This window comes from Phalaenopsis equestris, unplaced genomic scaffold (genome assembly GCF_001263595.1).
Source record: "Phalaenopsis equestris unplaced genomic scaffold, ASM126359v1 Scaffold000123, whole genome shotgun sequence".
Taxonomy (NCBI): domain Eukaryota; kingdom Viridiplantae; phylum Streptophyta; class Magnoliopsida; order Asparagales; family Orchidaceae; genus Phalaenopsis; species Phalaenopsis equestris.
In genome coordinates this window covers 1,159,088-1,172,929 of record NW_018164565.1, presented here as the reverse complement: position 1 = coordinate 1,172,929, position 13,842 = coordinate 1,159,088, and the positions used below count along the sequence as shown (strand labels likewise).

Genomic DNA, 13,842 nt, shown 5'->3' with positions numbered 1-13,842 from the left:
AGGTAGCAAAAAAATTTATTTGACAGATTTCTACAATATGGATTAATTTGGGATTGGTTGGTTTGATTTTATGCAATAGAGATTATTTTCTTTAATTTTTTTCTTTGTCAGAATGTTGCATCCTTGAGCTTTCTCAGGTGGTGTCACGGTAACATGATTAAATCTGGGTGATGATCTCTCCTGGATGTCTCATAACCCTCCAACACCATCAACCCTTGTTTCAGGCCCACTAAATAGCTGTCCGACTAGAGTCTACCCATCGATTGCACTGATTGTCCCACCACCACCTTTAATTTTCCATCCATCACATTCTTACAACTTTCCAAACTCATCCATTAACCTTTTCCCCAATCTAGTAATCCCAGTGTAGTCTTAAGCAAGATGGGTGCAAAGCTCCAACAAAGTTTACTCATATTCACACAAATAGATGGATAGAAAAAAATGGCATGAATCAGATTGAAGTGTGAGGAAATTCCTACAACATCTTTTAGGAAGCTCAAACCAAGAGCTGACAATCTATTTTGGGTTAGTAAGATAATCAACAATAATGTTTACAAGATTGACCTACGTGATGGCTGTAACATTTCTAACACTTTCAATATTACTGATTTGATATCATACTATGAGAAGCCAAACATTGTGAACATTGAAGGTGAAGCCTCTCCCGCCGAGGAGAATTAAACAAGTGTGAAATTCCGTCCTAGGTGAAAGCAGAAGTAGAACTTCCATTCCAAAGTGAACCGGGAGTGGATTGAACTTGTCTTGATTCAAATTCTCCCGTCCTAGGTTCATTTGATTGTTCTAGTTAGCTTCAAGATTGCTTATGTCGGCTTTATTATAAAAAATTGTTTTAGAGGATGTATTGGACAATTTACTTGATTTTATACTATTGGAGATTTCCTTGTCTAATTTTTTGGTCTTAAGGTAGCCTTTCTCCTTCAATGGTGTGTCAATAGCTTGAACGAGATCAGATGGTGAATCCTTCCCAATGTCCATATCTCACCACAATTGTCGTCAATCGGCGTTCCCGTCATACTTCCTATTCAGTAGCACCCATGTTCAGTTTATTCCCAATCTAATTGTTTCTTATTTTTATTTTTTTTTCTTTTTTTAACTATTCTCTAAACTTCACCAACACTTAGTTTGATCCTCATACACCTTCTAAGAACCCTAAAATGATCTCTCTCTCTCTCTCTCCTCGCACCCTCCCTCCCTCTCTCTCTCTCTCTCTCTCTCTCTCTCTCTCTCTCTCTCTCTTCTCTCTCTCAAACATAATGGTAACAATGATGATGGTCGCTATGTTGGACCATAACATCAGTGCTAACAAACAAAGCATTCAACTAATCGTGGTTTTGAGACATTTGGTTGTCATCCAACTAATCAACATGTATTTAACACTATAAATCCATTCCCAAGAGTATCTCTTCAAGCTCTGCTGCCGTTTATTTCAATGGCAACTAAGATTACCTTTTGCAACAATTCTAGATGCCAATTTTCACTTATCACAATATTTCCTCAAATAGCTTGGTTATAGCAAATCATTCTGATAAGCTTCAGTTTTATATTTCGATGCTTCATATCATATGGCAAGTAAGCAACAATAACTTTAATCATCTACTATTAGGAAATAGGTGAACTTCTTGGTCATCATATTTGGGATTTGATTACACCCCCAACAAAGATTAAAACCATTTTTTTGTCCATATGAATTCACTATTAAGTTACATTCTGATGATACTATTAATCACAAGAAGGCTTAATTGCTAGCAAAAGTACATGCCTCGATCCACGGCTCCAACTACTTCGAGAATTTTTTCCCCAACAGCCCAATTGAATGTTCTGCCTTTGTTCTATTTGTTATCATTAATCAAAACTGATCCAGATGCTTTAAACATATCTCAATAATACCCTTCTCTATTAGGCTCTTACCAAAACTATTAATATGGAGCAACCTCTATGAATTGTTGCTCAGGAGGAACAAACTGTGCAATCTTCATAAAACCATCTAGCAACTTTTTTGAATCTATTAAAGATCGAAAGTTTAGTTCAAATTTTGCCCTGGGGGTTAAAATTCTTGTTCTCTAGAAACATAAGAAAAAGATTGTTGTGGCAAAATCTGTTGTTGGATATGAATACATAGTCATAGTTCATTTTGTTTGCAAAAGGATGTGCATTAAAACTCTAGTAAAAGAAAAAAACTTCCCTATGACAGTTTGTATGATTCTTAACAATGACAACCAGCCAACCAGCTACATTACAAGCAATCTTATCGTTCATAAAAGAACCAATTATATCAAGTAGATTGTCCCTTCATCACAAATTCAATCCTTACAAAAAATGGTTATCATTCCACTGATGCAAAAAAGCAGTGCATTTATTTACCAAAACTTTAAGACCACTTAAGCTCTTTATTGTAATATAAAAGGAAAGCACCAGATTGAAAACAGCTCTTTTTTACCATTTTGCTTATTGTAATATAAAAGGAAAGCACCAGATTGAAAAGGCTTTCTCCATATTATTTTTTTAGCCAATTATTCATACTGATCCAAAAATAAGCATTTAAATTCATCCAATAATATAAACAGGAAAAAATGTTTCTCCCCAAAGACGTAAACCAGACATAACCCACAATGAGATAAAATAAGTACCTGATTGACTGCCGAGGCAAAGCGAATAGAGAAATCATCATGCTCAGCTCTAATAGTTCCAATGCAGTTTACAACCAAATAATGCCTCTTATATGTAAAACAGTCAAGGTTCGGCATGCAAATATGATTAACAAGGAAAATTCACCACATTAGAACTGAAGAGCTCGACAATACACAAGTTATCCTCGTTGAATGTTATGACACAATGGGCAAAAAAGTCACAAAGGAAAATGCAACAACAATAACAACAACAAGCCTTTATCCCTGTAAGTGGTGTCGGCTACAAGAATCCTTTTTATCCAATGTGTCCTATTGAGTATCTTATTTTAATTTAATTCTAATAAATAAATATTATTTTTATACAATATGCCCAACCTCTTTTTTGATCTACCTCTGTCTTTCTTAACATAAGTTGAATCTAAAACATCTACTCTCCTAACCGACTAATTAGATGGCCAACGTTTAATGTGACAAAACCATCTAAGATGACTCTCTCCAATCTTGTCTACCACTGGAGCTACACCAAACCTTCCACGGAACATTCATCTCCCATTTTGTTTTCTCATCTCAGAAACACTTAACTTAGTTTTACGCTTCTTCTTAAAAGGCCATCATTCTGCATCATAAAGCATTGCAGGCCTCACCACCATCCTATAAAATTTTCCCTTTAAGTCCAAGTGATGGTTTTCTATCACACAATAGGCCTGATGCTTTCCTTTACTTCAAACAACCAACCTGAATTTATTAATAACATCCCCATTTATATCACCATCACTTTGAATAATAGACGCGAGATATCTAAATTGTTCACACCTTTTAATCATTTGATCATAAATAGTTACTACTCTGTCATTAGATCCACTACTATTAAAATTACATTCAATGAATTCAGTTTTATATCTACTAAAACGAAGGCCTTTAGACTCAAATGTAAACCTCCATAATTCGACCAAAAGGAACATGTGCATAAAAAAATGATGAAAATAACAAACTGAACATCTAATTGCTACAATTACTAAAAGTCGTTTAACCTTTTAAAGTCATTTGGAATACAACAAAGATTTAATTTTGCAAGAATTAAAATTAGGGTTGATAATTGGGCAGACAGAGACAAGAGTTATAACTCTGATTCAATTTAGGCCAATAACTTGTCATAAATTTTCCATTCCAAACATAAAAGAAGCAGGTTGTGCTCCTTTTGACTAAATTTATACCCAAAAAGCAGAATAAACTTTTAAGTTCAAGTTAAGAGACAATTTTGCACTCACAGTGGAAAAGAAAGATATATTTTTGTGTAGAAAAATGTGGGAGGGAATCCTCACATAATTCTTATTTCACAATCTTCAACTATAAGGCTACATATATAGAGAAATCGGTCCCTCCTAAGTTACAATTTTATCAAATATATATAGCCTAAACATAGAAAGAAAATAATTCTAAAATGAACATAAATAGGAAGAGAATAAAAACTAATCAAGGAGTTTCCCAAATTACCTTCCATTAATTCATCCATCACTCATTGGATGGTTCGTCTAGGCCCATCATGGAAAGGAGTCTGATCCTCTTAGATTTTCACACTCCCCCTCAAGGTAGGCCATAAATGTTTTAGAGACCAAGCTTAGTTAGTATTAAACTCTGATAAGTTGCTTAAAGGAAAAGTTTCGGTGAAGCCATTAACAACTTGTTGGTGCGTTGAGATGTAGCTTAGCTACATAATTCCACCATTAACTCTTTCAGAGATAAAGTGTTGTCAATTTCAACAATGTTGGGTCTTGTCATGATGCACAGGATTCTTTGCAATACCGATAGTCGCTTGGCTGTCACAAAAAATTCGTATAAAACTATTAGAGGTACACCTAATTCCCATTACAATCTTTAAATCCAAATCACTTCACAAATTCCTAAGACAAGTGCCCAATACTCTGATTTTTTACTGGTTCTAGAGACAACAGCTTGCTTTTTTTATTTTATGTGATTAGATTTTCCCAAAAATAGGAGCAAACCTTCTTTGAGTGTAACCTATGGTGGACCTTCTTTGAGTGAGTCCTCGGCCCAATTTGCATCGGTGTAGACCTCTACTTCTTTATTTCTGGTTCTCCATAAAAATCTATAACCACGGTTCTACTTGAGAAATCTCAGAATCTATACACCCTCATTGATATATTCTAGAGATCGCTACCTCTTTATTTCTGGTTACTTATATGTTGGCTCACAATAATGACAAAGTATGCAATATTTGGACTAGTATGTGACAAATAGATGGCTTTCCTACCAATCATTGATATTTTCCCTTTTCAACAAATATATCTTCTTCTCTCCTATTAGACTATTTGTTGGAATCCATTGGAGTAACAACACATTTGCATCCAATCATACGTCTCCTTTAGCGAATCTAGGATGAATTTCCTCAGTTATATAAGAATACCCTTCCTGGACCTTGCTATCTACATACCTAGGAAATATCTAATGGTTTTTAGGTCCTTGATTTCAAACTCAATGGCAAGCACTTCTTTAATTTTAATAATTTTCCTTTCATCATCACCAATAAGAATCATATCATCCACATATACTATCAGTGCAACAATCCTACATTCCTTAATTTATTTTATGAATAATATATGATCAGCTTAAGTACATTGTAGGGCAAAAATAGATGAGAAAATATCTGAAACAAACATGCTTGGGAGGGATTCGAAAGGCTATACGAATTGTTTTTGTGTGAAAATAACCTAGGGGGGAAAGAATATTGCCAAGAGTTCAAGGAAATTTGAAAGTCGGGAAAAATCCACCGCCTACTATTGATCAAACTACAGTCACACTGCCTGGAAAAGAAGATAGTATAACACACCAAGCGTAAAGACAAAAACAGAGACAAATCTCCAATAACATAAAATAAGCCAAAAAAGTTCAAAACCAGGTTCTAAGAAATATATCTATATTTTCAAAATAGAAGCGGGTCTAATTTTGTTCTTATTTAGATAATAAAGAGGCCTAGGGCTAACCAACCCCCTTAGAAGCAACACTCTTCAACTACGTCTATTTTAGGTAACTTAGACGCAATACAACAACAACAAGCCTTAATCTTACTAAGTGGGGTCGCCTACATGAATTATTATTCTCTATCGTGTCTTATTGAAAGTCATATTTTTATTTAATTTTGATAAATTAAGATCAATTTCTATACAACATGCTCAAGTTTTAGGTCTACCTTTACCTTTCTTAAAGTCAGTCGAATCTAAAATATCTACTCTCATAACAGGATCATTAGATGGTCGATGTTTAATGTAATCAATCCATCTAAGAAGACTCTCTCTAATCTCGGACTCAATACATGATTGAAATCTCTCCCGCATTCTAGGAAAAAGACACATGCCTATGTCTCTCTACCAAGTGGGAGAGGTTGCACCTTAGTCCTTAGAGGCATCGAAAACCTCATATTATGGTAACAACTTGGGGTGTGATTTTTTGGCTATGATTGTATGAAATTTGAGTTCAAAAGCTACCGTAAAAAATTTGTTGTTTAAAATCTAGTATTTCAGTAGCAATTAATCTACCCGGGGGTTGGAGTTAACCAAGAAGGGAACAGGCGGTGGAAATCAATTCTCAGTTATTTTAATTCTAATACTAATAATTTAATATTTAAATAATATATGAAAGAGCCACTAAAGAAAGCGATTAAAATTAACAAGTAGAAATTTTTATATTTTTGTTTGATGTTCTCGTCTCTTGTATATATTAGTTTCTCCCTTATCTTATTCAAATGTTTAAAACTTAAAAACAATATTAAAGCACCATAATGAATTATTTAAAGATAAATCATAGGTAATCACACTACTAAACAACAGTAATGAAAGGAAAAAAGTACAATATGTATGTGTCTAAAGAAATCTTATAATATGTTGGTCTTTCATATTTATTTATAAGCAATATAATATATGTTTTTAAACAATTGGATATATGTACTTATAATCAATATAATATATGTTAATGCATGCATCAATGATCTTTTCTAAATGAACATATTCAATCTTCTATAACCATTTATTTTAACAGTATTTTTACTTTATACCTTAGATACACATCTGCCTCTGTGAGAATCACTGTCAACAAACATAACACACCATTAGCTAATATTGCCCTGTCGGCTCCCGTCAGCACAACGGTTAGCGGTCAACGCATCGCGATTGTCTATGATGGAAAGTTTCATACCAACCCTTAACTGATATTATCCCATCAACACAACCGTTAGTGAACTAACCATCACAATTTTCTAGGGTGGTAAGCGCGCAATTGTACACAGGCATCCCCTGCCTATACCATTAGGGGATAAAATCCTTCTCTGAACATACACAAACAAGCATTCACATATATTATTTCTTTCTTCATAACATACATTACTCAAAGACATCTTTATGCATCAACTACATGCATAATTATTATGTTGTGCAACTACTTACCAAACGTCACTTTTATATCATTCATATCTCTTACTTATATTTATCTCATGCATATCTCTTACTTATATCATGAATATTTTTCCTATATGTCTATCTTACGTGTCTATCATACATATAATGTCTATTTAAATACCATTCATCTATATTTCCCATCTAAAAATATGAAGAATTTGTTACAATATAAAATATAACTAAACAAAAACATACAAATAAATCGACATTTTTAAATAAAGAAAATTACTGACATTCAAAAATATAATTACTCACCTCAATTGTTACATTAAAATCATAATTTTCAACAGTTAGTTGGACGTTGTGATGAGTTTTAAGTTGAGATTAATAACCGATAAGGCATAATATTAAAATTAATACAAGTAATTTTTGTTAATTGAATTAATCTTCTTAAATTACCGTAAGATGCCCACACTCTCGCCTTGAGCCTGGAGGCCCGGTAAACAAACTAAAATCCACAATTAATTTTAGATTTAAAGATATTTTCGCCAATAAAGTAATTAAGAAAAATATAAATAATTTGTTATAACATACCTTAAACAGCTTTCTCGGCGACCGCTTCTTCTCCAAAGGTACATCCTCCTCTAAATATCCAGTAAAAGCATCCATAACTAAAGCAAAAGAATATGGGCTTAAACTTGATCCCAGATGTAATCCAACTGAAATAGGGAAATATTTGGCCAACCCTCCGCCTGTTCGAACACAAGTGACAACTCTACTATGCATATCTTTATTGAATCGAATATAAGGCATATCAACACCTTTCTTCACTAGTACTTTCCAAAGGATATCTTTTGGAACCTTATCGTAAGTTTTTTCTAAAATAAGAAAAATCATATGTAGATCCTCCTTTTTCTTTCTGTACTTCTCCTTTAAACCTCTTTGTAAATGTATAGCCTTCATAGTAGACCTGACTACCAAAATCTAAATTGATTATGAGAAATCTTTGTAATACCGTCTTAAACTATGTTCAATTACTCTCTCCCATAATTTTAAAGTATAACACATCAACTTAATTGCTCTATAATTTGCTCTTCTTGTGCATTCCCATTATTCATAAAAATAGGGACCAAAATACTTTTCCTCCACTCCCCAGATATCCTCTTGATTTTTAAAATAATATTAAAGAGCTTAGTAAGCCAATAAACTCTCAAAGCTCCTAAACATTAAATAATTTCACACTTCAATTGTGATATCATCAGCTCCTACAAACTTTCCACCCTTTATGTTCTTTAAAACCTCCTTAACTTTTTTTTTACTAATGCGACGGTAAAAATAAAACATTTTATTATGATTAACGATATTAAAAACACTAAGGTTGATTATATTTTCAGAAACTTCATTAAAAAGTTTATCAAAATTAACTCACCCACCTATGTTGAATATCTTTTTTCTGAGAAAAGTTTTTTTTTTACTTTTATCTTTAATACACTTTACTTTGTTTAAATCTTTACTTATTTTTTCTTTTTGTTTGGCTATTTATACATATATTTTTCACCCTCTATAGTATCTAATCAATTATAAATATCACTAAAAGCAAAATTTTTAGCATCACAGATTGTTCTCTTAGACTCCTTACAGACTATTTTATATTTTTTTTCAATTCTCTAAATTTTCACATTTAAACCAATGTTTATAGCATAAAATCTTAAATTTTATCTTTTTTGCACATTATTATTCCAGAAACAACTATTGTTATTTATAGAAACTTTTTCATCTAATTTTACAAGTAAACCTTTCATCACTTATTTAATAGTGTTTATTACTCTATCCCACATAGAGTTTGCTTCATGAACATCCCAAATCTTGAAATCTTAAAATTTACTCGTAAAAATAAATTTATTTGACTTTTAAGTGTCTTCATCAAATTATATGATAATGATTACTAGTATTCTTTATTTTACAACTCTTCAAACTAAAATATAAAACTAATAATCAACTTTGAGTATTTAAATTTTCACTTAAAATGATCTTACAATCTTTACATTCTCGATAAACTCTTCTTCTCATAAGAAAATAATAAATTTACGTTTTATTAGATCCATTCTTAAAAGAAATAATAAGCTCATCTAATTTCTTGAATAAAGTATTAGCAATAACAAAATCATACGTTAAAGCAAAATCTAACATAGTTGTACCTTCTTCATTAATCACTCCAAAACCGTAACACCATGGATATTTCTAAAATCTTCTGCAACTCTACCAATATGTTCATTTAAATCTCCTCTAATAAAAATATTTTTTTCAAGAGGTATCATTTGTATTAATTCTTTTAGGTCATTCCAGAACTTTTCTTTAGAACATTTATCTAAACTTACTTTAGAAGCATAAGCGCTTATAATAATAAAAATCTTAGTATCAATAAAATTTTTAAGGATTGTAATTCAATCTCCAATTTTATTAATTTTTACAATATTATCTTTCAAACTCTTATCTATAATTACACTTACACAATTTCTAGTACGACTCTTACTTGAAAACTAAAGTTTAAAATCTAAGATATCAATTTTCTAGGACATTTCTCCAACTCATTTACTTTATGGAATACATAAGTTATTTATCTTTCTATAAATCATAATATCAACTAATTCATTAATTTACCTGTGAGAGTACCTATATTCCAACACTTTGTACTAATATTAGTTTCAAGAACTAAGTTCTTTACTGACATATGTCTACAATGTGAGAACTATTGCTTATTTGACTTTTCACTCAGGCGTCGATGTAGCGACACTTGCACACTTTTCACTGTACTCAAATCATAGAATGTGTCGTTTCTAAGGGGACACCCTAGCATATACACAATGTTCAAAAGAATTCATGTCATGATTTTTCAATAAATTTTACATTATATGTCGACTACCTAGTGCAACCCTCTCCTTTCACATCCGGAATTTGGGACCCGGTAATGGCACTGTTAAAATTATTTATATTATGAATACATGATTAACTATTATATTAATTTCAAAACAATTTTAACAAGCAAAAAAAATAATTTTAAATTTGAATTGTAACTCAAATTTTATGCTTCCAAAATTTATTTAACTTTGTCTCATAAAGCATAATATTGATCAATTATCCCAACTTATTATTTAATTACAAATAAAGTGGCACATGCCCCCACAAAATCAATTTAAACTTTATATGCCTCACAAAGTTTTTAGATGCTATAATTTTAAAATATTTAAAATTAAAACAGCATTTAAAGAGTAAAGTTTCTCTTCCTAGAGAAAAACATACATAACCTCAATGGGTAAAATAGCGAATGAATGTCGGTCACAAAAGAGAAGAAAAGTTGTGTTGGGTTCTAAAGCAATTTACGGAAGCGCAAACCAAACGCCTAATTCGTCGATTTGGTTTTGAATGCGGCCCAAAAAATGGAAACATACACGGCCTTAATGACATTGAATTTAGCGAAAATGTTATAGTCACAATATAGGTCAATATTGTACACATTAGCATTGACCTTCCTAACCAGTGTTATCAAAGTGCAATATGATGTGAAAGCTTAAATTTTTGCTTCAAAGTTCAAAGCATAGTGCAAAGCGGCGAATTTATTAACTAAAAAGCTACTAAGTTATATAAAACTATTAATGCATAAATATTTTCATTAACAATAATACAATATAAAATATGATTTAAAAGTTGATATAAAAGAGAAAAGAATGTGGTACAATACATAACTTGAAGGCAAATTTTGAGGTGAACCTGCAAATTAAAATTTTGAATAATCTCTAATAGTTCAACATAATAATTAAAATTTAAAAAAAAAGTTATAGCTCAATATAAAATCAAAATTTAAAGCATATATAAACTAATAAAGTCTCAAGTTTCATAAAGCAACCTAAATTATTTCAAAAGCCATTTAATCTCTCTCGCTAAACTGTGAACTAGACCGACCGCTTTGCTTCAGCGCTTCAAAACACGCTTTACCTAAGTAAATAGGGCGTGACACACTTTGCTTCGCTTTGCATGTGAAGCGAGCTTCGAAGCGTGCTTTTAAAGACATTTTTCCTAACTACTATGAAAAGATTGTCAACTTTGTTTAAATTTTCCTGCTTTTAAAGACATTTTTCCTAACAACTATGAAAAGATTGTCAACTTTGTTTAAATTTTCCAAAAAAAAACATAGAAAATCTCTCATTCGTCAATTTAATCTATGCAAATCTTCTTATAGACCCGTATGCTTCCTAGAGTTATTAACATGTTTCTAATATCTCATGTTATGTAGCAAATCCTTTCACAACATACTCATGTAAAGTATGATTCTCTTGGACCCCGATCTCTGCATCAAGGCTAAGATCAATAGCTAGCAATGTCGGCAACAACTCCAACAGTGTAAGAAGGTTTAGTGCATTTACAATCTCAAAGGAATATTACCTCTATACTAACTAATGAATCTATTATAAGCAAATTCAACATTGGAAAAAATCAAATTCTAACATCTGACGTTTTCTTTCCTACAAAAGCAATTGAGAATGCTTAGCAAACTACAATTCAATGCTTTCATCCGCCCATCGATCCAAAACTACACCATTGAACTGACCTGGACTTTGTACATACCTTATCTCATAAAAACCTTCAAAACTGACTCAAAAACTTCACATCCCTATCTAAAGTGATCTTCTTGTGTACATCCTACTATCTTATTAAATTATGTTTGGAATGTGTATCTATCATTTTGAAGCAATGTAAAAAATGTGTATACTTGAAATAAACGATCTACCATTACCATAACAAAGTTCATACTTTATTGTGTATGGGACAAGGCCATAACAAGGATACCCGTATTCTACCGTAGGGTCTTATCAAAATGGCATACCCTACATATTTTTCAACATATCCCATCCAGGCTAATAGAAATTCTCTTTCACTAAGGAGAGTTTTATCCCTACCAAATATCATTTCATCCCTCAAATATGGCACTCTAATAAAATGCACTCCCTAAGTGAACCCCTAAAATACATAGTATGTTATGAATGAAAAAGTATATGTGAACCTCATAGGCAATGATCCAAGTTCTCTTAAAAATCCTCGTTAATGGCAAGTGCATTCTTCAATATTACAATGTCAACTACATTCAATTGCATAGTAGTGATCAACAAGTGTAGACGGCTCAACATATCAACTACCATATTCTAACACCCAAATTTATGCTAGAGAATAAAATTGAATGAATAAAGAAATTCACCCAAGAGACACGTCTACCCCTCAAAATTTCTCTAACTTAAGGAATTTTAAGGTCGCACGATCAATGCAAAGAGTGAATTCATTCGCAAGCAGATAATGACTCTAGCGACTACGAGCTCTCAATATGGCAAAAAACTTTGTATGATAGAAAAAATATTTTCGCATGAAATCATTCAACTTCTAACTGAAGAACCTAATAACGTGTCCCCCTAGACTCAACACAGCTTTAATTCAAACATTAAAAGCATCACACTCCACCTCAACTACATGATTAAAATTTAAAAGATCTAAAATAAGAGTTTGAGTAACCTACTTCTTTAAATGATTAAAAATATCATGTGATTCATCTAACCAAGCGAATCTATTTGACATAAGAAGGACCGTAAAGGGTATCACTACAAGGTTAAAATTCCTTATAAACCTGAAGAAGAAATCGATCCATGTATTGGTGTACTTGAATAGACTGGGCTAGTTGCAACATCTTCTATCTTAGCAAGATTAATCTCAATCTCAGCAACTAAAGAAATATATCCAAGGAGCAAGTATGCAGCGTCAAAAAGTGACATTTCTTTGAATGACCATACAACTAATCAGTTCAAAATACACAAAAATTTATCTTAGATGCGGCAAATGTTTCTCCTTGAATGAAAAAATTCCATAATGACGTCAAAGCAAACAACCACAATTTTTTTTATGAAGGCTCCAAAAATCTGGTTCACCAACATAATAAATGTGCTTGAAATATTAGACATGCCAAAAGGCATGATTGCTCGCGTACACAACCTGTCACACATCTTCACGAGGATTTTTTGCTTATTCTCTAATCTTTTCAAATCTAATTGTAGCCACAACATAAACAAGATTAAAGAAGATGACAACTTCATGGAATTGAACCAACAAGTCAACCACTCCAGGAATGAGAAATCAATACTCAATAATGATCTTTTTCATTGTCTTGTTGTCAATGAGCATACGACACGATTCGTCTTTCTAGTGCATAAAACAAACACAGCACACAAGCTGGCACTATCACAAACAAGTCTTTGTGCCATCAATTCCTCAACAGATCCTCGCATACTATTGGTCTCATCCAGTAAACCAACGGTTGGGGAGCATTAACCCTGAGATGAGGTCTATAGCATGTTGAATCTCATAAAAAGGTGGTTATACAGGTGATAAGTTGTCGATTAGAACTTCTTCAAGCTCCTTCAATAAAGGCTGCACTAACTCAATTATTAGCTCATCCATCTCACTGCCCTTCAAAATCACCAAGAGCAATCCCACTAACGCCTCTCTAATAAAATGTAAAAACGTGTGAGTGGAACTATAGTTCTCATCTCTGTATAAGTACTCATCACCGTTAATTCTTTCAAAAGGAAAAGCACAGTGTGTTTTCGAGTTAAGCCACTTGAGCTTCATTCCAGTTAAGCTTATAGTTATCATATTATATCACCCCTCATCTAGTGTCTCTTTACCATATCTTGTACTAGTTTTTATCTCACCTTTACTTTAATCAGAAGGGTTCACCTAACTTT

At 32.3% G+C, this 13,842-nt stretch overlaps 1 protein-coding gene across 2 annotated transcripts in view; it reads right to left on the bottom strand.

Annotated features, from left to right (window-relative positions):
* The window catches only part of LOC110021161 (protein PIR), a 253,053-nt gene that overhangs the window by 171,209 nt on the left and 68,002 nt on the right, over positions 1 to 13,842 (bottom strand). For both annotated transcript variants that reach the window (XR_002293618.1, XM_020719544.1), the window contains exon 13: positions 2,649 to 2,742. Coding sequence is in view for 1 of the 2 variants with exons in the window: in XM_020719544.1 (XP_020575203.1) it covers positions 2,649 to 2,742 (94 nt within the window). In the remaining variant the exon portion in view is untranslated. The remainder of the gene's footprint in view (positions 1 to 2,648; positions 2,743 to 13,842) is intronic.